The 24,236-nt window shown below is 51.4% G+C and overlaps 9 protein-coding genes across 9 annotated transcripts; 5 read left to right on the top strand and 4 right to left on the bottom strand.

Annotated features, from left to right (window-relative positions):
* Positions 1–184: 184 nt before the first annotated feature.
* Positions 185–2,200, bottom strand: J4E82_008873 (uncharacterized protein; the record flags this gene model as incomplete). The annotated part of the gene is made up of 1 exon (XM_051735103.1): positions 185–2,200. One exon carries the CDS (start codon positions 2,198–2,200, stop codon positions 185–187), a length of 2,016 nt encoding a protein of 671 aa, XP_051585117.1.
* A 546-nt stretch (positions 2,201–2,746) lies between these two features.
* On the top strand, positions 2,747–3,664 carry DHG2 (L-rhamnose-1-dehydrogenase; the record flags this gene model as incomplete). The annotated part of the gene is made up of 2 exons (XM_051735102.1): positions 2,747–3,135; positions 3,202–3,664. 2 exons carry the CDS (start codon positions 2,747–2,749, stop codon positions 3,662–3,664), a joined length of 852 nt encoding a protein of 283 aa, XP_051585116.1.
* Positions 3,665–4,490: 826 nt separating this feature from the next.
* J4E82_008871 (uncharacterized protein) lies at positions 4,491–8,480 on the bottom strand (the record flags this gene model as incomplete). Its single annotated transcript, XM_051735101.1, has 1 exon — positions 4,491–8,480. The coding sequence occupies one exon, from the start codon at positions 8,478–8,480 to the stop codon at positions 4,491–4,493; it is 3,990 nt and encodes a 1,329-aa protein (XP_051585115.1).
* A 397-nt stretch (positions 8,481–8,877) lies between these two features.
* Positions 8,878–10,382, top strand: J4E82_008870 (uncharacterized protein; the record flags this gene model as incomplete). Its single annotated transcript, XM_051735100.1, has 3 exons — positions 8,878–8,883; positions 8,949–10,215; positions 10,267–10,382. 3 exons carry the CDS (start codon positions 8,878–8,880, stop codon positions 10,380–10,382), a joined length of 1,389 nt encoding a protein of 462 aa, XP_051585114.1.
* A 1,117-nt stretch (positions 10,383–11,499) lies between these two features.
* Positions 11,500–13,205, top strand: J4E82_008869 (uncharacterized protein; the record flags this gene model as incomplete). The annotated part of the gene is made up of 2 exons (XM_051735099.1): positions 11,500–11,943; positions 12,006–13,205. 2 exons carry the CDS (start codon positions 11,500–11,502, stop codon positions 13,203–13,205), a joined length of 1,644 nt encoding a protein of 547 aa, XP_051585113.1.
* Positions 13,206–13,249: 44 nt separating this feature from the next.
* J4E82_008868 (uncharacterized protein) lies at positions 13,250–14,923 on the bottom strand (the record flags this gene model as incomplete). The annotated part of the gene is made up of 3 exons (XM_051735098.1): positions 13,250–14,249; positions 14,305–14,518; positions 14,572–14,923. The coding sequence occupies 3 exons, from the start codon at positions 14,921–14,923 to the stop codon at positions 13,250–13,252; spliced, it is 1,566 nt and encodes a 521-aa protein (XP_051585112.1).
* Positions 14,924–16,713: 1,790 nt separating this feature from the next.
* Positions 16,714–19,039, top strand: J4E82_008867 (uncharacterized protein; the record flags this gene model as incomplete). The annotated part of the gene is made up of 2 exons (XM_051735097.1): positions 16,714–17,092; positions 17,214–19,039. 2 exons carry the CDS (start codon positions 16,714–16,716, stop codon positions 19,037–19,039), a joined length of 2,205 nt encoding a protein of 734 aa, XP_051585111.1.
* Positions 19,040–19,662: 623 nt separating this feature from the next.
* Positions 19,663–21,581, bottom strand: J4E82_008866 (uncharacterized protein; the record flags this gene model as incomplete). Its single annotated transcript, XM_051735096.1, has 4 exons — positions 19,663–20,739; positions 20,790–20,974; positions 21,003–21,473; positions 21,575–21,581. 4 exons carry the CDS (start codon positions 21,579–21,581, stop codon positions 19,663–19,665), a joined length of 1,740 nt encoding a protein of 579 aa, XP_051585110.1.
* A 1,124-nt stretch (positions 21,582–22,705) lies between these two features.
* J4E82_008865 (uncharacterized protein) lies at positions 22,706–24,098 on the top strand (the record flags this gene model as incomplete). The annotated part of the gene is made up of 4 exons (XM_051735095.1): positions 22,706–22,804; positions 22,854–23,279; positions 23,331–23,473; positions 23,531–24,098. 4 exons carry the CDS (start codon positions 22,706–22,708, stop codon positions 24,096–24,098), a joined length of 1,236 nt encoding a protein of 411 aa, XP_051585109.1.
* Between the last annotated feature and the right edge of the window lie 138 nt (positions 24,099–24,236).

Genomic DNA, 24,236 nt, shown 5'->3' with positions numbered 1-24,236 from the left:
GTCCTTGTGCACATGTACCGATCGAATCGATTAAGATAAAGTCACATTCAACATCAAGTTACATGTTTTGATCTGCAGAAAAGACTTGAAGGATATTCCATACGTAGTAGGACTAGACACTTGTATTCTAACAATATCAAATCACAAAGTTTTAATAAGCAACGGAACTGTATTTTCAGAACAATCATGCATACTCCCCTTCCGCACTAGGTCCTAACAGCACAATAAAGGTTGCTTTCCCTTGAGCAGCTCCTCCGTCGCCTCGTTTGATGTGTCCCAAATATGCACTCAGCTCTCCATCGTCTGTAACTTCAACCGCAACTTCGCGATCCGCCCGATCACCTCGGTATGGAATCAGTCCCTCAAGTTTATGTACCGTAGTACCCGGGTGCTCGTGCATTGCTAGATTCCGTAGTTCGACGACCGAGGGCGTCTGGATGATGGAAAGCCAGACTGATTTGTTAGGGAAGGGAGTCGAGGAGTGTGGATGCAAGCGAAAATACACTGGTAGCGGTATAGACGTGTTCGAGGCGGCTGGGTAGTATTCTTCCGGGTAGTGGTTGTGTGAACTATGCTGCTGATGCTGGGTGGCTGGTTGGTACTGACCGGGCTGGTAGTGGTACCGAGGCGTGTGATCAGGAACAGGAAGTATAGCGGCGTCACTCGCGGCTAACAAGAGAGATGGGTCAATCTGTAGGTCTGAAGTAGTCGGTAGAGAGGACACGGCAGTATATGAGGCACGCGTTGCTTCCTTCCGACCAACACTACTGTGCTGTCTCCCCTTACCGCCTAGTATTGTCGGGTGTGGAGCGACGACAGGCGGTGCTGGCCCAGGCCCCGGTCCTTGGTGTACCTGTTTCTTCTTGCTGGGGTCTTTGGCTGTCTTCTCCTGCTGTTGTCGCTTCATTACATCTCGAGCGAGCACCTCGAGAGCGCGTAGCTTCCGCGCATAGTCAGGATCCTCTTCTCCTTGTGCGAGTGCTGTTGTAAGCTTCTCAGACTCATTGACCCAAGCTTGCTTCAACTCTGTCCAACGTTCCTCGCCAGCTTCGTGCTTGTTTGTAAAATGAGCCGATTTCAACCTGTTGGCAAACATGTTGCGCGCGTGTCTTGTCTGTTGAGGATTGAGACCAAGGAGGTTCTTCGCGTCGGCGAGAGTCATGCGTGCATCCATTGTTCGTAAGCGTTTTGTGACGTCCATGCAGATGACATCAAGTGACAGCGCTCTCTGGCCTCTCGGACGGAAGAGCGCATCGTCATTTTGTAGCACTTCTGGCTCTTGTTGGAACACCTCGGCCAAGTGTTTATCACTTTGAATCAAGTGCTGTACAAGCTGCGACCACTTCTCCGGACCGGCGATTGTCTTCTTGGTAACGTCTTGCTCTTTGCACATTTGAAGGAAGCACTCTCTGACTTGGCGGTATTTGTCGTTGTCCAAACCGAGGTAGGCTTTGGCTTCGTCGATGGTAGTTTCAGAAGGGAATCGCGGAGGTTCGCCGGGAGCGTCGGCTGGCAATCCAGCCCAGCCTCGTGTTCGACGTCTTCGCTTCCGTGTACGCCATTTCTCGTCGCTCTCGGCTTGAAGCTGTTGTTGGCGCAGTTGCTTTCGGACCACCTCTTCAGCGCTCAAACCTGTGACGTCGGGCTCAGGGAGTATAGGCCGAGCCTCGTCCACATATGCCCCACCCTCTTCCTCTTCATCTCTTTGTTGAGCAGCCCCGGACTCGTCTTCGCTTCCGTCATCGCTCGTCGATTCCTCGGCCAAGATTGCATTCCCAAGCTGGTTGATTAGACCATTGCCTGGCACAGGCTTGGCAGGTTTCTTCTTCGGCTTCTTCTGTATCCTTCCTCCAGCAGTCTTTTGCTTCTTTGGTCTGGCGACACTTTCTCGGAGTAGGAGCTTGAGCCTTAGTCGCAAGCGCAGCAGTTCGCGGTCGTTGATCTGATAACCTTCAGTCTGTAGCGTATCGACCATGTCCTTCTGTGTGTAGTTCTGCTCCCATAGTTGCTGGAGGCGCGCAACGAGGGCGGGGTTTTTGTATGCCGGGTTCTGTTTCGAGGGGAAGTCCCATCGCTGTGACGGTGTCAGCGGAGGCCTTGTAGTGGGTGATGAGAAGGGTGTGATGGTGACTTGCCTTGAACTGTGTCTGAAAGGCGCGCTTGCTAGGGCGACACAGTAAGTATCATGCGTTCTGGACATGTTTGCACGCTAGGATTGAGAGATGACGGCGAAGGCGTACGGCAGCCTGTACGTGCTGCCGCGCGCAATACTTGCATACCTTGGAGTAAATCCCCGGATTTCCCAATACGACATGACCTCTTCTAAGCTCCTCCGCTCCTCAACATAGAGCTGGTAGCATACTGCTTCTTTATCGTCCCAAGAGTAGACCATTCTTGACGTGGCGTTGAATCGCAACAGTAGACTGCGCCTTGCGTGAATTGCGCAAATGGTTCAACTGGAACGCGACACGACCGCCAAGATCTTCGGCCTCGGCTGGGAATGCACCGAGCACGTGGCCCGAAGACGGCAAGCGTCTCACGTATACATCGCACCTACCGAACCAGATTGCGCATAGCGGCATGTATATCATGGCTTCTCCCTGGGCGGACAGTGGTCTTGGACAATTTATTTCCTCTTGTCCGAACAACGCCCATGAAGCTCTGATTAGACCACCCTGAGCCCCTTGTACTGCGCTGTATACCGTCTACCGTACCCCACGCCCCGCACTCGATAGCTACAAAGACCATGTCTCACCAACGCAAGAACAGTCTGTGGACGCCGCCGGCCGCGCAAACCCCTCAGCTGCTGTCCGGAAAGTCCATGATCATCACTGGCGGTGTCACCGGAATTGGCCGCGCAATAGTTCTGGGATATCTCCAGCATGGCGCAAACGTGGCAGTGAACCACTTTGGCGACGACAAATCCGCAACACAGTACCAGACCCTCGTCGACGAGGCAGCTGAGAACTTACAAGTTAGCAAAGAAGATGTAGAGAAGAGACTGTTACAAGTGCCCGGCGATGTAGGAAATCCAGAGACAGGCAAGAAGTTGGTAGAGGCTGTGGTGCAAAGATGGGGACGATTGGATGTGGTGATAAGCAATGCGGGTATTTGCGAGTTCAAGGAGTTCTTAGAGTAAGTACCTCGTTCAGCATCCGCATGGTCATGGTAGACATGTAAGAAATTAACACCAATCTGTAGAATCACACCAGATCTCTGGAACTCAACCCTCACGACAAACCTCACCGGCGCATTCCACACCATCCAAGCCGGCGCGAAGCAAATGTCTACCCAATCACCCCCGGGTGGCTCCATCATCGGTATCTCCTCCATCAGCGCGCTTGTTGGCGGCGCATACCAGGGCCACTACACACCTACAAAGGCTGGTGTGCTCTCCCTGATCCAATCTTCCGCATGCGCACTTGGGAAACACAACATCAGATGCAACGCGCTGCTACCGGGTACAATAAAGACACAGCTGAACGAGAAGGATCTCGAGGACGAAGAGAAGCGGAAGTACATGGAAGGCAGGATACCGTTGGGCAGGACTGGCATACCGAGTGATCTTGCTGGGCCAGCAATCTTCCTAGGAAGTGATTTGAGCAGCTATGTCAATGGTGCACAATTGCTGGTCGACGGAGGGCTATTCGTAAACCTTCAATGATCAATTAGAATGGTTAAACTTGGAATACACAGTCGAATAACCAAAACTTGTCTTATGCCCTTCTAATGCGGCTATCACCACTCATCCTCTGATCCTATATATTTATTCCTTTTCCACCATCGTCAACGATATCAATTCCCGTCTCTATTCCGTTACCCCTGAAGCGACCCAAATCACTGCTGACGCCGCCCCATCACCCCTCGTACATGCCATCGATGTCCACCACCTTTCCGCAGTAATCCCAGCCGCGTGGCTGTGTAGTCCAATATTGACTCAATGTTTTCAGCTGATGACCAAGGTAGAGCTCTTGTATCAAATGAGCAAAATGTGATTGGGTGGGGATTAGAAGACTAGGATGGGAGCTGTAACGATCACCACAGCGACGACGTTGTTTCCTTCTTTGTCTTGAAGTGATACACATCGCGGGTCACGGGCTCATGAGTGATAAAAATATGACTGTAGCTAGTGCTGTGGCCTAGCAAGGTATGAAGATGTGCTTTTTTTTCTGTGTTGTACACGAATACTGAAGCACACTCTGGAGACATTACCTAGAAAACACGAGCTCATTTGCCAAACACTGCTGTGTCGGTGTTGGTAGTGACAGATGTTTTGAGATGATACATGCAATCGTTTTGAAAACATTATACCCGATAGTTGAAGTGGAAACTGGGTATTGGTAGGTGTGGTGCTAACTCCGTCGCTATGACGCCCATTACAACTCCTATAATGCGTGAAATCTACCTTGCGCTACTCATTACAGTGAATAAAAATTGCAAAAGTGGATAGTGGGATCAAGAAACCTGTCAAATGTTAGAACCTGTCCGGCTCATTGTTCAAAGGGAACCCTATTGAGGAGGGTGTGTCTACTCGTTGACAGCATCAATGGGCGTTGGAGAGCAGTTACCTCAGCAATATTCTGGCGCTCGATATAACTCTCCTGCCTCACGTCTCTACCAACGCGCCAATACGAGTCTGTGTAATCGGCACAGTTCATCTCGCGCAGGAACTGCTCGTCGTGGGTAATGACTAGTAGCTGGAAATTTGCCTGCTTCCTGCGGCTCTGGATGATCTGGGACAAGGATTCGGCGAGGCCCTTGATATTCTGCTGATCTAGGTTTGTAGTGGGTTCGTCGAGCGCGATGAGACCGCAATTTGTGCCGAAACACTCTGCAAGTGCGAGACGGATCACGATGGAAGCAAGAACCTTCTGGCCAGCGGAACATCGACCTCGCATGTCCATCTCAGTGTCTTGCTTCACCATCACAACGCGATAGTTGTATGTCCGGTTACCTTTACCATCGCCGTCAGATGCGATGCGAATCGTGTCCACATCAGTGCCTTGATACGCGTTGCGCCAAAGTTCAGCTAGGATGCGGTTAATCTCCTCCATCTTGAGTGTATGATACTTCATGATAGCTTTGTCGAGAGCGCCAGCGTAGCGTCCCAAGTCTTCGATAGCAGCCTTAGTCGTCTCGACCTTGATATGCGCCTCGCGATATTGCTCAGCAGAGTTCTTGTAGAGATCTTGCCACTCTTTCATAAGGTCTTGCAGATGGTCGTCTTTGTTCTTCATGTCGCGCTCTACGCCTGTCTTGGCAATACTCAGTTGTCTATATTCGTTGTCCCAGTATCGAGCTTGGTTTTCGAAGTGTTCCTTGTCACGCTCAGCTCCTAGCTCTTCAAGTTTCCTGATTTCGACTTCCAAGCTGTCAAGTGAGCGCTTGGCTTTTCGGTAGCGCAAGTTGTCGCTAATCGAGCGCTTGTTCGCCTCGGTGTCACGCATAGTGTCTTCAAGCTTTTTGATTTTACGAGTCGCATCAGACATGTCGGTCTCGATGCGTGCGATCTCGCCCTGTAGATTCTCAATTTCTCGGTGAGTGCGCGCAAGCTGTTGTGGCCCGCCACGATTGACGTACGAATCGATTTCTTCGTTTGCCTGGTTAAGTTGACGCACACTGTCGGACAATCTAGAGGCTTCGTCATGGGCACGCTGAACGCGATCGTTACCCCTGCGATTGATGTCGTCGTACTTATACTGCGCTTGCTCAATCTCAGGATCAATGCTGCTGATCTGCTCGTCGAAGCTGCGTATGGCCTCTCGCTGCTTGTTGTTCTCCTTCTTGAAATCCTCCACTCGATCAGCAAGAGCCCTCTTCTCTTTTAATTTTGATTGTGCGCTGTTCAAGTCGGCGTTGACGTCACGCACGCTCAGCTCTAGAGTTGTAATGAGGTTGCGCGACTTATCTCTAGCAGCAGTGAGTTGCTCGAGCGTCGTCCTAGCGTTCCGACTGTCTTCAGACACTCGCTTCAGATCGGCCTGAATAGCATCGATGCCTCGCGAAAGTCCGGCAGCCTTCTGCTTCTGTGCCAACTCTTTGATTTCCGCCTCGAGTTCCTGCGCCCTGCTATAGTACCCCACAATGGTCTGCACTTCTTTTGATAAAGATTCGACCTCCTGCTTCGCAACTTCCAGATCATAGATGACAGCATCCTGATCCTCGAGCTGCTTGTTGAGAACGTCGCGTTCAGCAGTCAGCTTGGTAAGGCTAGAATGAATTGCAGGAAGTTCCGTGTCTCGTAGACGAGTTGCAAGTTCGTAGCTGGGTTTAGCATTACGAGCTGCCTCAAGTTCAGCGAAGATTTCTTCCGCGTTGTCTGCTTGCATGTTCTTCTTCGCCTTTGCGACGATATCCTTGAGTCCGCTTATGAAACCCGCAGTCGTGAAGTCTTCTTCCTCATCGTCATGAAGGCTTCTCTTACAGAGACGACAAACATTGTGCTGCTCAGCGTACTGCAGGCATTTGCTCATGTAGTCGATCTGCGCCTCAAATTTGGCTTTGTCTGAAGAGCTCGCCTCGTATTCCTCCTCCAGCTGTGCCAAGGTTTCGTCGAAATCAGATACGTCATCCTTCTGTATAGACTGCTTGACGGTCGCTTCGTACTTCTGGAGCTCAGCACGCTTCTGCTTTAACTGCGACTCCAGACTTGACATCTGAAAGTTGACCTTGTCCAGTTTGGTCTGCGCAATATCGCGGCGAGACCCAGCCTCCTTAACCTCGCCCGACTTCTCAGCCAGTACCTGCTGAAATGTTGTCTCTAGAGTAGCGGGATCCCAATCGGAGTCAATTAGCTGCGAAAGGCGCTGGTTGTGCACCTTTTTCATGGTTGCTAAGCTGTGTTGCTGATTCTGCAGCTCATCTCGTTTGACATCAACTGATGCAGACTCGCGAGCCTGCTTTGAAGCGTCACCAAACTCAGCCGTCAGCCTCTCTTTCTGATCTTCGAGTGTTCGTACGTCGTTGGATGCTTCGGAGATACGTTGATCGAAGCGCTCAGAATTCGCTGTGGCAATGGCAATCTGAAGCTGCTTTTCGACATCACGCTTTTTGTCTTGGAGAATGGCCTCACTACCCTCATCGGCCTTGATTTGATTCATGTCCTTCTGAAGTTCGGAAATGCGCTTGTCGTTGTTTGTGATCTGGCTCCGCGCAGACTCCTTGCTCTGGCTGAGACCCGACTTGCGTGTGTTTAGCTGATTGAGGTTGTCTTGAGCCTCACGTAGGTCGCGCTGCGTCTCCTCACGAGTTCGATCAAGAACCTTGTTCTGGTCGCGAGACATTTTGTTCAAGATTTGTTGGAATTCTACCACCTGCTTCTCCGTCACGTCATAGTCAAACCCTCGGACAGCATGTCGCTTAGCAGCTTCTTTGATGGAGTTTTCGCGCTGCTGAATTTGACGCTCATACTGCTCCTTTTGCGCCTCGTATTTACCAATCTCACTCTGCTTCGCTCCAAGAGCGTCTCTGTCAACTTCAAGTTCGTTCTTGAGCTCGAGATATTGGCCCCGAAACTCTTTGGCTTGGGTAGAGTATGTGGCGACGCGCTCTTCATACTGATCTAGCATGTCCTGAAGTTCGTCATCCGACTCGGCCAGCTCCTTTATGCTGTCTTGAAGCTCGGTGACATTTTGCTTATGGATGCCCAGCGTGCTGCGCTTGGCTTTCAGCTCTTCAACCAGCTGCACGAAGCGCGCAGCGTGGTCGTAAGCGTCCGAAGCTTCCTGTTTCGCCGCGGTACATTTCGCATCTAGGTCTTCGTAGGAAACTCGCAGCTCCTCGATTTCATCATACAACCCAGCCTGCTTTTCTTCGCTCGTCTTGGCGCGCGACTTGTCCTCTTTGGCATTGGCTTCGATAATTTTGAGCTGGCCCAAGTCAATATTTTTGTCTTTCCGAATCTTCTTGATGTTGTCGATAGCTTTGGTGTATTTCATGGCTTCGAAGATTTCGTCAAACTTCTTTTTGAGGGTAGATGCGTCGCTCAAGGGCCACAAGCTGTCTTCTTGGTGGCAGAAGATGACGTTCTCGAGGATGGCTTTGGACACGCCAAGGTACTGAGGGATGATCTGGTCAAGCTCGGCAACACGGGTTGAGATGGAATGCTTCTCGCCATCTTTGATCATGAGGAGTGAGCCTTCTAGGGTCTTCTGGCTCCTCGCGTTCTTCTTGACAGTGACTTGCATGTTGCGAGTGGCGACCATGCGCACCCCGGAAGTAGAGCGGAAAGAGAGTTTGACCTGCGCCATGAGCTCCTTCTCATTGCGCAGGCTGGGGTCGTGGAGGAAGGCGCCTCCAGTCTTGCTGCTTGACGGCAACTCGCCGGTAGTCGCATACTTGAGGGACTCGATGATGGTCGTCTTTCCAGAGCCGTTCCAGCCGACAATGAGGGTGAGTGGCGCGGTGAACTGGATGGTCTCGCCCTTCTCAGGTCCGAAGGAGCGGATGCCCTGTATCATCATGCGGTCGATTTTGGACATGATGACGGTACACGCTGCTGGCGCTGGCACTGCCTCTCTGTGGGTGTGCGGAGGGGTTTGTGAGGAGATGCGGCTTGCACGCCCGCGGTCGAGCTGGTAAGAGAGCGTGTGGGCTGCTGCGTGCGCAGGCAGTCGGCGGCAGCCTGACACGCGTTGTGCCTGTGGCGCGGTGTCACGTGTCGGGGAAAGCGCAAAAAGGCCGTGCACATTGGGCTCGCAAGCGCAACGGTGTTGTCGTCATGCCAAAGTTGCGCATGGGCATGCACACAACATAGAAATCCCATCTTACTTTCGGGGAAGCCGTCCGCGCCTATCACCCGCGGTTTCACTACACGACTCCACTCCATATGCAAAATCAAACGGTCGTGCATTTGCAAAGCCATGGCGCAATACCAAAATGGCGGTGCTGAGGTACGATGACTAGCCCTGCATCCCCGGCAAATCTGAACGACAGTCTCATATGTGTAGATGATGGCCGGACTCCCCATGCACGCCCAGGGCCAGGAGTTTAATGGGCTGCCCATGGACGATGGCATGCAGTCGATGGATCTGGATATGGGGTCTCTGGACGGAGCCGAGGGCGGCCAGAACGGCGGCTTCTCCTTCGCGGATCCACAGATGCAGGCGGCCAGTGTACCAGCCAGCAGCACCATGGGCGACATGCAAATGACAGGCGCAGGCGCTGGGCCTCTACCGACCGGCTTCGGCGCCCCCAACATGAACCCCTCTGGCAGCACACTGACCGAGTTCACCAAGCGGCGGAACTGGTCGCAGCGCGTGCTCGAGGAGCTGCGCGACCTGCTGCACATACTGACTCCCGACGGCAGGATCCTCTACGTCTCGCCCTCGTGCAAAGCCCTCACGGGCTGGGAGCCCTCGCACGTCATGGGCCGCTTCATCAACGAGTTCATCCACCCCGACGACATTGGCATCTTCGTCAAGGAGTTCAACGAGTCCATCGCCTCGGGCAACCCGCTGCGCTTCTTCTATCGCTTCCGCAAGACGGATGACTCGTGGGCCATCTTCGAGTCCCACGGCCATCCGCACCTCAGCAGCGACCAGAACACGTTCGCGCCGCCCAACTCCATCAACTGCCGCGGCTTCTTCATGATGGCCCGCCCCTACCCGACCAAGAACGCCGCCCTCCTCGACTCCTTCCTCGAGCACAAGATCGAGAACGAGCGCCTGATGAAGCGCATTGCCGAGCTTAAGCGAGAGGAGCAGGACGAGCAGGACGACTGGGCCAAGAAGATCGAGGGCACCGCTACCTCCGTCACGCCTTCAGAATCACACGTCACGCAGAACATGAGCCAGGCCGATGCCGCTTCCTATGCCCAGATGCCTCCGCCAGCCAAGCCCGTCATCTCAAACACCGCCCTGACCCGCCAGAACCTCGACGAAGCCCTCGCCGCAAGCAAACCGGACAGTATCAACGACAAGATGATGCGGTACGAGGGCGCAAACCATCTCGAGACAATCGAAATGTTGACCGGTCTTCGGTACAGGGACGGCGAGCGCTCGCAGGGTATCAGCACCGGCGATGCAAGCCCGAACCTTATACGCGGCGACGCTGGCATACAGATATCGCTAGACCGCGATGGCAGAAATTCTTCTGACAAGAAAAAGAAACTCAAAATTGCTGATGAATATGTATGCACAGACTGCGGCACCTTGGACTCGCCTGAATGGCGCAAGGGTCCAAATGGGCCCAAGACGCTATGCAATGCGTGCGGACGTGAGTCGCCAAATCCTGGTCCAGGAACATGTGACATACTGACTGTGATAGTGCGCTGGGCAAAGAAAGAAAAGAAAAAACAACAAGGTCCTACCAGCATGCCGAGTGGAAGTGGCATGATGCATACACCATCAATGCCAATGCATAGCAGTACGGGCAGTAGCTAGACCTACTTGTATGCTGCAGGCGACCTTGATGCTTGTTTTTATTAGTACGAGTGCGATTTGATACGGGTTCCGTGGAGTTTCTTGCGGGTTTCTTTATTCACTATTTTTACCGGACTTATAGGCGTCGGGCATATCAACGGCGTTGCATTTGTGGCTCTCCACGAAATACGGGGCTGATGTTCTTCAGGATTGGCATATGATTCCCAGGACCATGGATAGATTCAGGCTTAGCAACGATACCACCTCTCTGTAACGACAATTGCAAACTGCGATAGCAAATGATTCGTATATCACCAATCCACAGCGAGCCCTAAGCGAAGACGCTGGAAAGCAGTCTGCGGCATTGCCAAGAGATGTGCAACAAGCATAGTATACGCGGAATGGTGATCCTCCACGATTACGCTGAGCTATCGGCATGTGAGACTTCCACAACTAGTGGAACTTCCCGAAAGATCTACCATCAGATTTTGGGGCTCATGCGTCCTCGTTTCCCTGATTTGCTCGTACATTTCGTTCGTTCAGTTGGGTATCAGAGTGTACGAGCCAGCCAATCAGACGGCAAGCATCAGTTGCCAAATGTGGCAAGACCGGCCCTAGGGCACATAGCCGCTTGAACAGTCTTGGACTCCAGAATCCTGGTAAACGTTTTTGAGATACGCGAGCTGCGATGTTAGACCTCATCGTGTGCGGTGTGAGTGTTAATACGACGTCTTCGAGGTCTAAAACAAGGACTTTGACTTCAACCTATGTTACTGCAACCAAGATCAGATCATTCCATCGTTACCCAGACTCGAAAAGCATACTTGAAACCTAATGGATCTGCTGAACTATCCAACAAAGACTGCGCAATCTCCACAGGGCGTAAAGAGCCGTTGGACCCCAAGACACGATATGCAGATCCCAACTAAAGTCGACGTCAGCTCGGATCAAAGAGCGTGATAGCTTATGGAGGGCAGTGCATGTGTTGGAACTTTCTACTATTCATACTCTATAGTATAAGAGAGAGTGGTGGTATCTCTCTAATGCTCATTATCCCTTCTCCAACGCCAACAAGGAGCTATAGACTGTCTTCGTCCTCTTGCCTCTTACTTTCGATCATACTCCGCTAGTGCCAAAGATGATTAGTTCTAGAACTATTGCAGTCTCTTTGCTCGTCCCTACCGTACTCTCACTATGTCCACCGCCAGGGGCAATCCTTCCACCACCGTCACTCGAGCCCAATACTTCCAATTTCAGCATACCAGAAGTCCTTTTTATAAACTCGACTTCAGTCCAAGTACAAAACACTTCCTTCGCAATCCAGGCTTCTATTGGAGACACCATAGTCTTCCAGTATGAGCATTCGGCTCCTGGTCGAGAAGTCAACCAATCGCTTTTCGACACCAAGATCCGCATCGCTAGTGCTACCAAGCTGATCACAGCGCTTGCTCTGGAGTTGAGCAAAGACAAGATTGACTTAGATGATCCGATTACTAAGTTTATCCCTGAGCTCAACGAGGAGTGGTACGGCGATGTGACTATCAGTTCATTGACTGATCATACTTCGGGTCTTGGTCGATTTGTCAGTTCCCCTATACCTCTCGCAAAACCTCTCGCACATGGAAAGCTAACGCATCACAACAGGGTTACACAACCGATCTTGGATTCAGCCCAGCTACAGCTGCCCTCCTAGGCCTGCCGAAGATCAACAACACACTTCCCGGCTGCGACCCCATTCCCGGCGGACGAATTTGCACAGATCAAGAAGTGATAGATGAATTTAACAACGTAGCATACGTGCCCCATTCACCTGGGTCGCGCGCAATGTACAGTAACATCGGCTACATACTCCTCGGCAAAGCTCTCGAAGCAGTGTACAACCAGAGCTACGAAGAAGTTATACAAACGTTGATCCTAGATCCTATGGGTATGTCAAAGTCGACTTTCATCGTTCCCGAAGATGATGGAAGCGCGATCTTACCCAGACGTCCCGAGGACAAAAGTTGGTTCGTGGCCGACTTTGCGAATCTGAACCCTACAGGTGGCCTGTGGTCAACACCGGCGGATATGCTCAAGATGCTCCATGCTCTCAAGAACGGCGAACTGCTTGGTAAAGTCGAATTGAGGAATTGGATGCAGCCAACGACTTTCTTACGCTCAATGCACCAGTACGTTGGTGTGGCATGGGAAATCTTCCGGATCACGGACCTTCCACTCGATTTTCCACGACCGATTGACATCTATACAAAAGCTGGTGGTGTACCAGGATACGGCTCTTATCTGGTGTTGATTCCGGAGTACGATATCAGTATTACCATCAATGCTGCTGGAGGCGAGACGTCCTATACTTCCATTGACCTTCTCGACACTATCACTACAGCATTGATTCCCTACGCTGATCAACTAGCGCGATCACAAGCCTCGTCAAAATACGCTGGCACATACATGCTGCCAACACCAATTGGAAACAATACACTCATATTGTCTTCCACCTCCGGCCCAGGACTTACCATTGAATCATTGACTATCAACAACATCTCTATTGTCGACGCCTTGGCTAAGCGACAAAACGTTCCATCTAAAGACTTTAGCGCACGCTTGTACCCAACTGATCCAGACTCGCTAGGCACTGACAGTGAAAACTGGAGGATGCTACCGGATCAGACAGTTCCTGCGAAGAAACTGTGGGCGGAGCTTGAGTGTATGAGCTGGAACCTGGGGGACTTTGCTCGTTACGTAAGTGAACCACTTGACACGTTTGTATTCCACATGGACGCGGATTGCGGAAAAGTTGTGAGCGTAGAGCTGCTGGGTTGGAGAACAAATCTAGTAAAGATGGAATGAGTGGCTTTCGCCGCTGTAACTTAAATTCGCAAGTACGTAATGGTTTAGTAATCCGGAAAATCAGTGTCAACAGTACTTCTCCACGCTTCTAGACCTCCTTTGATATCCCCAATATATCTCTTGCCTCCTGCATCGAGCCCTAGCTGCTTCATCTTCTTGACAGTGACTTGTGAGTCATTGCCCAGTCGACACACCACAAATATAGGCTTCTCTGACTGCCGTAACATTTTGGTCCAAGTCTCTTCTTCGGTAGCGGATTCAGGTCCTCTCGTAGCTGAAATTGCGGAGAAGGGTACGTTTATACTACCATCAATATTGCACAACTCGAACTGCACTTTCTCGCGTACGTCGACAAGGAAGTGACTGTCTTTTTTTGATACCGTACCCGTAAAAGGGTTGACACCCGATCGTATTTGCGCGTAGTTCTTTGCAGATATGCGTTCTTCTGGGGCCAACGGACTGTTATTCGCAACTAGACTGCCACAGAATTGAACGTAGTCCAGACTTCCAGACTCTAGTGCTTCTTTAGTGATCGTTGAATGTGATGAGCAGGCAGCGCATTTGGCTTTTCGACTCCTAAGACGTATGGAGCGGTACATAGGATTTGAATAGGCTGAAAATAGGAGCAGGCTTGGTGGGTCTATAGGCGTCGTAGTAGGTCTCTGGGTCAGAACCTTGATCGCTTCAAGTGCTTGTAAAACGCCCATCACGCCAACGACAGGTCCTAGAATACCACCATCGCCACATGATACGACAGACTCAGGTGGAGGAGGTTTTGGAAAGACGCAGCGATAACATGGGCCTCCATTCGGGTCGCCAGGCGGCAGTGGTGGGTTATTCAACACCATCATCTGACCGTCGATGCGGAGCGCTGATGCCGAAACAAGAGTCTTGCCTAATAGAACACAGGCATCTGATATCAGATAGCGCGACGCGGGTGTGTCTGTGCAATCCAGGACCAAATCGTATTTCTTGAAGGTTGAGATGGCAGTCTCTGGACTGAGTCGAGATATGTGAGGGACCAATGCGACGTTGGGATTGAGCCTACCTTAATGAATTAGTTGGAGCCCTAGTGTATAACGTTCACGGGTAGACGCACGATTTCAGAGCCACCATCGCACTCTCAACCTTGGTCATTCCGATTCTCGCAGTTGAGTGTAGGATCTGACGGTGCAAATTCGATTCTTCAACCACGTCACCATCAACTAGTCCTACAGTACCGATGCCTGCACCAACTAGATATGCAGCAGCAGGGCAGCCGAGACCACCCACGCCTACGATAAGTACACGAGCATCTCTTAAGCGAAGCTGACCTGGGCAGCTCGATTCAGCAAATTCCTAGGGACATGTGAAAGACTTGACTTACCTTTCAGTCCAATCTCTGGCATGATCAGCTGCCTGCCATATCTCTTGTATTCATTCTTCTGAAGTGGCCATCTTGGCCTTTCCTCAGATACCTCAGACACGCTATGTTGCGGCGCCTTTTGCTCTTGATCTAGAATTGCGAAAACCTCTTCACGGAATTGATCAGGTACTCCAAAGTTCATGTCATGATCCAGGGGGTTGGTAGGGTCAGTAGCTAGCGGTCTTTTCTGGGGCACAACTTTAGCTGTTTCGCGTTGGTTGTGCTCAGCTTCCGCCAGCTGTTGACGTAGATCCTGTAGTGTGACTTCGCATGACGCAATTTGCTTGCGCAAAGAGCTGATTACCGAAGTCATGTTGGTGTTGCCGGAAGATATGCCCACGTCGTGACTCTTTGGGATACGTGTGGCGGTTCGATGTGGGGTCAAGTCGTCGCTACCGCCCGTGGGGCCATGACTAGGCTCAATCTAGACAGTAGATGCACGTGCGCTGAGTCCTTCACTCAAACACGATGCGCCGTCCCACAGTCACGGGGAGAGACATATGCAGCTTACTGGTGCCAAGTAATCAATGGAAAAGGATCTGTGTTTCACCGATCTATGAGCGCTGCATCTCCTGAACAGTCATCTCTAGGTTTAGAAGGCGGAGTGACTGACGATGACATGTATGATACGAAGGATGTGGTTGGCACGCTATACGACGCTACAATATGGCACATGAGTACATAATACTCAGCCCCAAGGAGACGTCAGAGCCTCTTCGCGCTTTCGGCTTCGGCTTGAGCATATGGTAATGGTCGAAACCTTGGGGCTAGTTCGCAACATCAAGATTTCTATCAATGCATACTGTTGGCTCGGATCCTCACACCGCAGTACGAGTGACGAGGCAGGAAGACGGGACTTTACATTGCAGGCAGCGGCAGCAATCCATGGATGCACTGGCAGACCCAACACAGGGGAGATAATGCGCCAGACCCTGTACCCTGACCACCCTTTCGAAACCTGTATGATGACACGCAACAGGGTATTGTGAGTGGACAAGCTCAATCAGGGCTCGAATTGCTAGTGCATGAGCACTTACGTGGGTGTGGTTCTACCAGCCTCTTGAGCAGATGTAAGCCTGTGCCCTTCTCGCGGCCGATCGGTAATCATGCAATGCGCTCGGATCCTGGAGACCGATTGACGAGTCTGACATGCTGATGGTAGACCGGTGTAGAGAGTGCACGTGTGGGAAAAAAGAGCGCCGGATCTGGAGATACGAATGCAAGTGATAAATTTTCCGTACAGACGATTGGCTCCTCGATGTGTAGCAACACGGCTCTCCGCCGATCCTGTCGAGCGCAAGTGTGAGGGAACAGCTATGGCTCGCATCAGGTGAGGATTTAGACGCCACTTTGATCAGATATAGCTTTGGATTGAGTGATCATCAGCTTGTGTTTCATGATGGATTCTCCTAGTAGGGCTAGCAGCTTGAAAAAAAGCATCGAGTTTGCGGATAGCTGAACAGCTTAGGTTGACCCGGATATGCGGGCGCGGGGGTCGTATTGACGGGAGCTGCTCCGAATGTGCGGCACCAGGGCATGCTGTTGCGATCCGCTCCCTACCCAGGCAGCAAGGTTGAGGGGCGCAAGACGAACGTCAGCGCGAACCAGTCTAGACGACGGTAGCATACGTGGTGTCGAGTGATGTGTGTAATGAGCCCCCCGAAGCGAGGGGCAATTTGAAGACGGGGGTATGTCGCAGAATACTTATCTGCCTGCCTCCCTGCAAATGATAGCTGCAGCCTCGGTGCTGTGCAACGATAGATGCTTGTGCTTGGGAAGCTGGGCGCGTCTCCACAAGAGCGGGAGAGGTTCAGATCATTAGCGGCACCTCCACTTTTTGGGCTGGTTCAGAGCTGACCTTCCACCTTAGGCCGTCGAATGGTCTGGAAGCTGTACGCGAATGTCAGCTGCTAATACAGTACTGGCTTCGGTGTCTTGTAATTCGACTAGTATAGTTTGTTCAAGGGGTTTCCGACTGACGTACACTGTGTCCATCATCCCCTACCATTGCCCTTCCGCCCCGCGGAACCAACGGGAACGCGACTTCTTACACCCCGCACCTCCGTCATATCCATCACCAAATTTATTCCACTCCACGACGCCATGGTATCTGTTTGCGCGACATGTAAAGGTCTCCAGAAACACCTTCATGGGGAAAGCGCGCAAGAGAATGGATCAGAATCGCTTGTTTGGGTCGACACAACGCTGCCAAAACTGAGGTCGAGATCGACTGCCTGTCGCGCCTGCGCTCTCCTTCTCAATGGCGTCCTACTACACCACGACCGCTTCGCAAACATAAATGAGGACAATGTCAGGATCACGGCCGAGTCTTTCAAGCCAAAAACAGGGAAAACACCCCAAGAACATCTCTCAGTTGAGCTTCGCTGGAAGGACAACGACGACCAGGACGACTCCCACGAAGACGACCATGAACACCCAACAGGCCACCCAGATCTCAAGCTTGAGTTCTTCACAGATGGAGGTATGCGCCAAGTCTCTTTCCATGTATTTTGGTTGATTTTAATCATGGTCGCGGTGGTGGAACGGTCGCCTACTGCTAGCTCGCTTCCTCTGCAGGAACGCGTGGACTGACAATACTGCAGACGGCCAGTCTCCTTTCTCTGCCATTGGGCGAGGAAGGCATATGACAGATAACCCACTGCAGAGTACTGGTCTAGCAACAGCGCGAGGCTTGATAAAGACTTGCCTAGAAAATCATGCTACGTGCAGTCGCCGAGGTAAACCCACGACGCTACCGAAGCGTGTGCTGGACTTATTATCGGGCGACGACTCCAAGAGCATGCGATTACACGAGAGTGAATACATACAGGATGAGAGAAGATACGAACATGGCGAGTACATTGCCTTGAGTCATGTTTGGGGATTAGCCAAAGGAATTCCGAAGACAACTCTGGCAACACTGCAGTCGCACAAGAAGAGCATACCTTGGTCGACACTGCCAAGAGCGTACCAAGAGGCCGTCTTCCTCACGCGAGCACTTGGTTTCCGTTGGCTATTCATCGATAGTCTCTGTCTAATACAAGATGACGTTCAGGAGAAGCTTGAGGACTCGCTCAAGATGGACGAGATCTTCGGCAACGCTTTCCTAACAATAGCGGCAACGTCCGCATCCGACAGTAGTACCCAACCCCTCTTTCCGCCCAAGACACAGCCATTCAAAATACAAGCAACAGATAATAAAGGCTCTTTGCACAAGATAAACGTGAGGGAACAACCGAGCCACTACAGTTTCAAAGCACCTTTTGACGGGAATGCACATATGAACGAGTGGGAGTTGCCTTTCAATATGTCCGAAGAGGCGAACCTACACACACCGCTCTTGATCCGCGCATGGCCATACGCCGAACGCTTACTTTCGCCAAGGGTGCTACACTTTACCAAAAGCGAGATGATATTGGAATGTCGAGAAGGATATCAATGTGAATGCGGGCGCATCGATGACAGTACCTACGACTCACGGCCAAACGACCAGGTCAAGCAAGAATTTGGTAGAGTCATAGCCGAAACACTCAACAAACCACAACAAGCCAACAGCAATGGCAACACGGCTCGCACGCGCACGGATAGCATGACGAACCAACTGGCCTCCACACATCTCACAAACGGCGCTCAGCAGGAGTTGTTACGCAGACGTGAAGAGACACTCCAACTGTGGTCATACATCATAACTGAATACACTGCGCGGCACCTCACGTACGACAATGACCGCCTGATAGCAATAGCAAGTATCGCAAGAGCCCTTTCGCCAACTCTACAGTCAGGCTACATAGCGGGCCAATGGACGTTTAGCACTCTTGGGCTTCTCTGGTACCCCAACGACAGTTCACGATGCCGCCGTCCGAAACTCGCACAAGGCCAGAATGTACCAAGCTGGTCATGGGCCTCAGTCGAAGGCTCACCAATCTTCTTCGACAACACGAGCGCGATGGATCTCGCGTGTAGAGCTTCTTTTGGTCCAAAAGGGAAGCGGGCAAGTGCTTGGTCACCTATCATGGGTGAGCCTCTCGAGCTCTCAGGAGCCATGGCTGCCGAGGTTGTCGTACACACCACGGCATCACCGGAACAACAGCCTTCGTACATCCTAGCCAAAAACGGCATGACCGTGGACTTTACACCAGACGTCGTACCACTCCCAGCCGAAGACGCGTTGCAAGACGGCGAAACCCTCGTTTGCGTACTCGTCAGCATGACGTTTCGTTCCTCTATCGTCGGCATCGTCCTCAAACCATCATCCGGAAACAATACATATCGCCGCGTCGGTCGCCTAGAATGCTACGAATGTACACCTGAAGGCATCGAACAAGAGATGAGCGAAGACGCCGAAGCGTTGTTTGAGCATTGGTTCCCTGAGATCCAGGACATGACGCAGTTGGACAATTACCCCCAGCGCACTTTTACCGTTGTTTGAGAGTATGCCGAAATGGTACTTTTGTCTTGATAAATTTACTGAGAAAAGGGTAGTTGCGGCGAAGCAATGCGAATGACTCGCTTTCTTTCGCTTTTTATATTCGATACCCCTTGGCTACCAGTGGTTTGAGGTAGACTTTCATTGCTGTGTTTGGGCGTGTACAAGTGGCGTGCTGTTGTTAGAGTAACATATATCAGGTATTATACACCAATTTGAGTCACATCTTGATTCTTGATACAAGAACTGTTGTTGGCCATACCTTGCACATGCAAGATTGTATGAATTTGGCTCAGGGGCGTCTAGCTAAGCTCTTCGTGAGTGCGCCGTCGTCCTCTCGAATATGGTACTCTTAATCCCCGCTGCTCGGGCGGCCGGCTTAGTGTGCGCCATCGGAATTTCCTCCGTCTTGGACTCATACTTGGCACATGCACAAGGACTTTGCATGGCAGTCACAGTGTCGGGACATGCCGGTATTCATGATAACATCGATGATGCGTAGCGTACATGCCTCCTGAGTTCTTTGTAGGTAATCATCTGAAGATGCGAGAGGCCGATAGAAACATATGAGTCGAACAAAGCCACGGGACGAACTGTGGCCTTTGGACAAGACGACAGCACCAAACCTACACATTCACAACGAATCTCTTCCCACTGCCTTCAGCATTCGATAATAAGTTTTCCAACGCCCCATCAATACCTGCCAGCCCAGCTTGCACTCTGTCAACAGGCTGTGCAACAATCCATCCCTTCTGTATCCCAAAGGGGAGATACTCCTCGATAACCCACTCAAGTAGACGCTCGTTCTCTTGCTCATACAGCGGTTCTGACCATGCTTTAAACACCCTTTGTACACCATCTGGTAGGTCCTCAGGCGCGAAAGATGGCTGCGTAGCGTAAAGTATACCACCACCCTGCGCTTTCAAAACCTGGCTTGTGATGAGAATGGTTTGTGGAGTGGATATCATATCGACAACAACTTCGTACGGCCCTCTCGCCTTCAGCTCCTGAATAACTTGTTGAGAAGGTAGTGTATGATCCACTGCATCATCCACGCCTAGTTCACACACACGGTTCACATGCCGTGGTGAAGCAGTCGTAGTAACCGCATACCCAGCGCGGCAAAGATATCGCACAGAGAGCTGGCCAAAGCTCGAGCTGCCTCCATATATCAGAATCTTCTTTTTCTCTTCTGTTCCTACAGCTGGGATCTCTTTAGCAGGTCTCCGCAGCCCGAGCTGCCCAGAGAACAGTCCAGGAACACAACTCGCATTCATAACTAGACTGGCTAGAACCGCCTCATCACTTCCTTCAGGGATCCGAATAACCATCTTCTCCTCAGCTGCGGCAAGGACATAGCTCTGGTAGGCACTATATTGATTTCCTGTTGTACCAAATCGTTTGCTCACCAACACGCGTGCACCGATGCAGTAATTCGTGATTGCAGAACCAAGCGCTTCAACCGTGCCAGTGTAAGAGGAGCCCAAGATAGCAGGATAAGCGACGGGGATGGCGGCTAGCTTTGCGATCTTGGCTTCTATGGCATTGAGGCCTATTGTGGAGACTTTGATGAGGAGTTCTTTTGACGCTGGCGCGGGAATGGGGAGTGACTGGACAGAGAGGGAGGCTTTGGGGGAGGGGAGGACTGCGGCAAGGTTCATGATGGGGACGAAATCGAGCGGAAGAAAGAGGCAGATATTGGGCTATCGGCCTTGACATGAATTCGTAGTTGCTGATATCAAATGTTACTCACAAGTCTTGCAGAGAACAAGCGGTGGGTATAGTCGTCGATGATTAAGCGGTAGTAATCCTTCGGAAGGTTTCCGCGATGCATTACACAGCACAACGCTGTCTGCAGTCCTTTCGCCCCAAGGATATTCATCGGAAACCAGGTGATTTGGGCACTCAGAACGATGTTGACCGTGTTCCAGCATTGACCTGGAGGGCTGATGTTATACGGTCTGACTTGGTTGTTGCGCGAACTCGGGCTTGGTCTCCATGTTACTCTGCACATGGCTCTTGAGTGCTGCCCAGCGATCTTGTACTGCATCAGCGCCCGATGTCGCGTTGCCAGTGCCACGCACTAGCTGTGCCAGGTTCGCGTTGAATCTCTCCTTCTCTAGTTTGTCCAGCTTTTCCTTCCTCTTCTTCGCGCCCTTTGTCCTTTTCATGCTCTCCAGCTTGACCTTGGGCTGAAGTATGCGCGCCTGACTCGTTTCGAGCTCGCCGGCTGTTGCAGCATCTGGGAGCGCGTCGGCGAGCGACTCGAGGTTTGCGACCAGCTTGTTGTTGGGTCGCCTTCGCTTTTGAGTCTTGGCAGATGATTTTTCTATCTTGGAGACGAAGGAAGAGTGCTTGATCTTCTGCTTATCACGCTTGGAAGAGGGGAGCGAGGAGATGCCATCAGGCTTTGGAAGAGCCGCAGTTGAGGGACGGGCTGCGCGAGCCGACTTTGCGCGCGCGGTTGTGCGCTTCTTTATGGGTGCCTCGAGAGTTGTGTGAGTATTACTTTACTATACGGGTATAACCTAAAAAAACTTACCATGACGGTGTTGCGACAGAGCAAAGTTGAGAGAGCACAGTCGCATTGGACTTGAATTCTTGGCTGGGGAAAAGTTCTTATCGATACCGGTAGTGGTGCAAGGTTCCGACGTCAGCCCCATTTCATGGGTACCTAGGAGACACTCACGCGAATCGAGCCACATGCCTCACTTCCAACAGTTGCTACTGATGGTTCCATGTCAACCTGGGGTCTCAAAGCAACGCGTTGAATCCAGCCCACAGCATCAAGTCCGTGGGAGCTGCCATGCGAGCCTTTGCGAACAGGGTACTCAACTCCGTGCCAAGCGAGGACCTCTGCCACAATTGTATCATCTGATCATGCCTCATCACTCGGCTTCGCCAATTACATCGCAGCCGCCCTGACAAGATTGGAGCATATCGGACTTTGCTAGCTGCGGCCCGTTCCCCATCACCAATCTGGTGGCTACCGATTGCATCAACAGTACACCCGTTATCGTCCATGTTGCATCGTGCGACCGCATCCCGATGTTTCGTTTCTCACATGGTTCAATCAGATCCATCATGTCATAGATATGTTTTCCACAGGCATGTCAAGGTATTAGGCCGGATATTGCTTTTTCACCACATCAAACCCGTGCTGAAACGCTGTCATTCAACTTCAGCTACCACTATACACGGAAAGATAGCCCGCCGGCATGTACAACATCCTCGTATCACTGTGGCGGCATCCTTCATCCCAACACTACGGACCTGGGCTCAGCTCGACGGCAACTGTCTAGCCTAGATGCAGGCACGCGTGCGACCGATCTGCAACATGTCCCTCCCGTTCCAGTCATCGTCTCCTACCATTCGCTGCTGCCCGCAATCTAACTCCCTTCCGCTTCTATTTCCAGTCTTCTAGACGAAACTACATGCACTTCTCACCCTCGTTGCCGCGACAAAAGGCAATCATTCGCATGAACATGCAAAGACGCGTAGCCCTGGTGACTCGGACTTTAAGGGAGCCTTACAGACCGTGTATGCAACACTTGTCCGAAGTTCGACGATATCTGGCCTCATCTATTCTCTTGTAGCCGTCAGCATGCTATTTCGATAAAGATTGACCAAAGCTCATTTCAATGCAATCTCCGAACGGCACAAGTCAATATGTGCAACCAACAAGCCCAGCAGGAGAACGCGCTCATTTCTGCTCAGAACCATGGCACTATTCTGGTAATGGTCGCTTGGTTCCTTGCTTGCCTATTGGTACAAGACACCTTCTCTTATCCACTCTAATACTGAATCATCATTATAGGCGATATGTACCATAGCAAGAGTTATCGCTCGATACAGGTCTGAACACCTTCGCCATCTTACTTCGACAGATGATATCATCATTATCGCCGCATCGGTCTTTGCTCTTGGAAGCACCGTAATAATATCTACAGCCCTCGATTCGGGTTTAGGAAAGAAGAATTGTCTTCTGGATGACGGAGACTTGGAGCAAATCCAACTCAAGCTTTTCGTCACGACGATATGCTTCGTTCTGACAATTAGCTTAGCGAAAAGCTCAGTCCTACTTTTTCTGTATCATCTAGCAGACAATACCTTTCGGAGGGCGAGCGTCTTAGCTGTCAGTGTACTGGTACTGGTATGGACTATCGCAGTTCTAGGCGGTACGGTCTTCCAATGCGAATTACCTACGCCATGGATGGTATGGACGGGCAAATGTATCCCATTGGTAGGTCAGATTGTCACGTAGCAACTAGGACCGTACCTGACTGCAACATAGGTACCATTCTGGATGATTGCAACGATTTTTGACGTTGTCCTAGAAACAGCTATCATCGCGCTCTGCACGCATCGCGTATGGACTCTTCGTGAGTCTTGTCGTCAGAAGACTTTAGCCACACTACTCTTGTCGATGCGTTTCATGTAAGTGGGGAGCCTGCTCCCATCTATGTGGCTACCGTTTCTGATGACTTCTCGAAGCTTGGTAGCAGCGTCCGTCATTCGTCTAGTCTACCTCCAGCAAGCTTATGGTCGCAACGGGGACCCTGCTTTTGACTCGATACCTTACGCCGTTGCTACACAAAGCCAAACCACACTCGCTGTCCTGATCGTCTGTAGCCTCTGCCTCAAGCCTTATGCTCGCTTTGAAGCATCTCGATCGCAGGCATCCAAACACAAATTCAGACACTCAAAACACTGGTCTGGCAGCATTACCATCGGTGGCACACCATACGAGTCTTACAATTCTTTTCCACCGCCGATCATAAGAGAGCCTCTCCTGTCCATACAAGCGAGTATGTCGCAACCAAACTCCCCTGCAGTATCCAGGCACTCATTGAACGACAATATACTCCTGCCTGACATACCGGTGCCGACACGATCTGCTAAACGGCCACTTAGGCCTCCGCCACCCAGCGAGGAACAACGACCGGATCTTAGCATGTTCACTAGAAACATCACCATACGGCAGCCGCCGGTGGTAACACGACTGGGGGCTTTACAAGAGAAACAGAGTTATAACGGTCTGAGGGTGAGGAACCTCACTTGACGCAGCGTAATAGCAGAGTTGCTATCAGTCAATCAGTCAGTTGTCAGTTCATCTTTGCGGTTCAAACTGTCAGTCTGGAGGTAGTGAACTGACCTGATTGACTGCCAAGACATTTTTTAGAATCGCGAACTGAGACTG

The sequence above is a fragment of the Alternaria postmessia genome, assembly GCF_024291825.1.
Source record: "Alternaria postmessia strain BMP 2775 chromosome Unknown scaffold_77, whole genome shotgun sequence".
In the NCBI taxonomy this organism is placed as follows: Eukaryota; Fungi; Ascomycota; class Dothideomycetes; order Pleosporales; family Pleosporaceae; genus Alternaria; species Alternaria postmessia.
The sequence above is the reverse complement of the archived record's forward strand: the minus strand, read 5'-3'. Positions and strand labels throughout refer to the sequence as shown.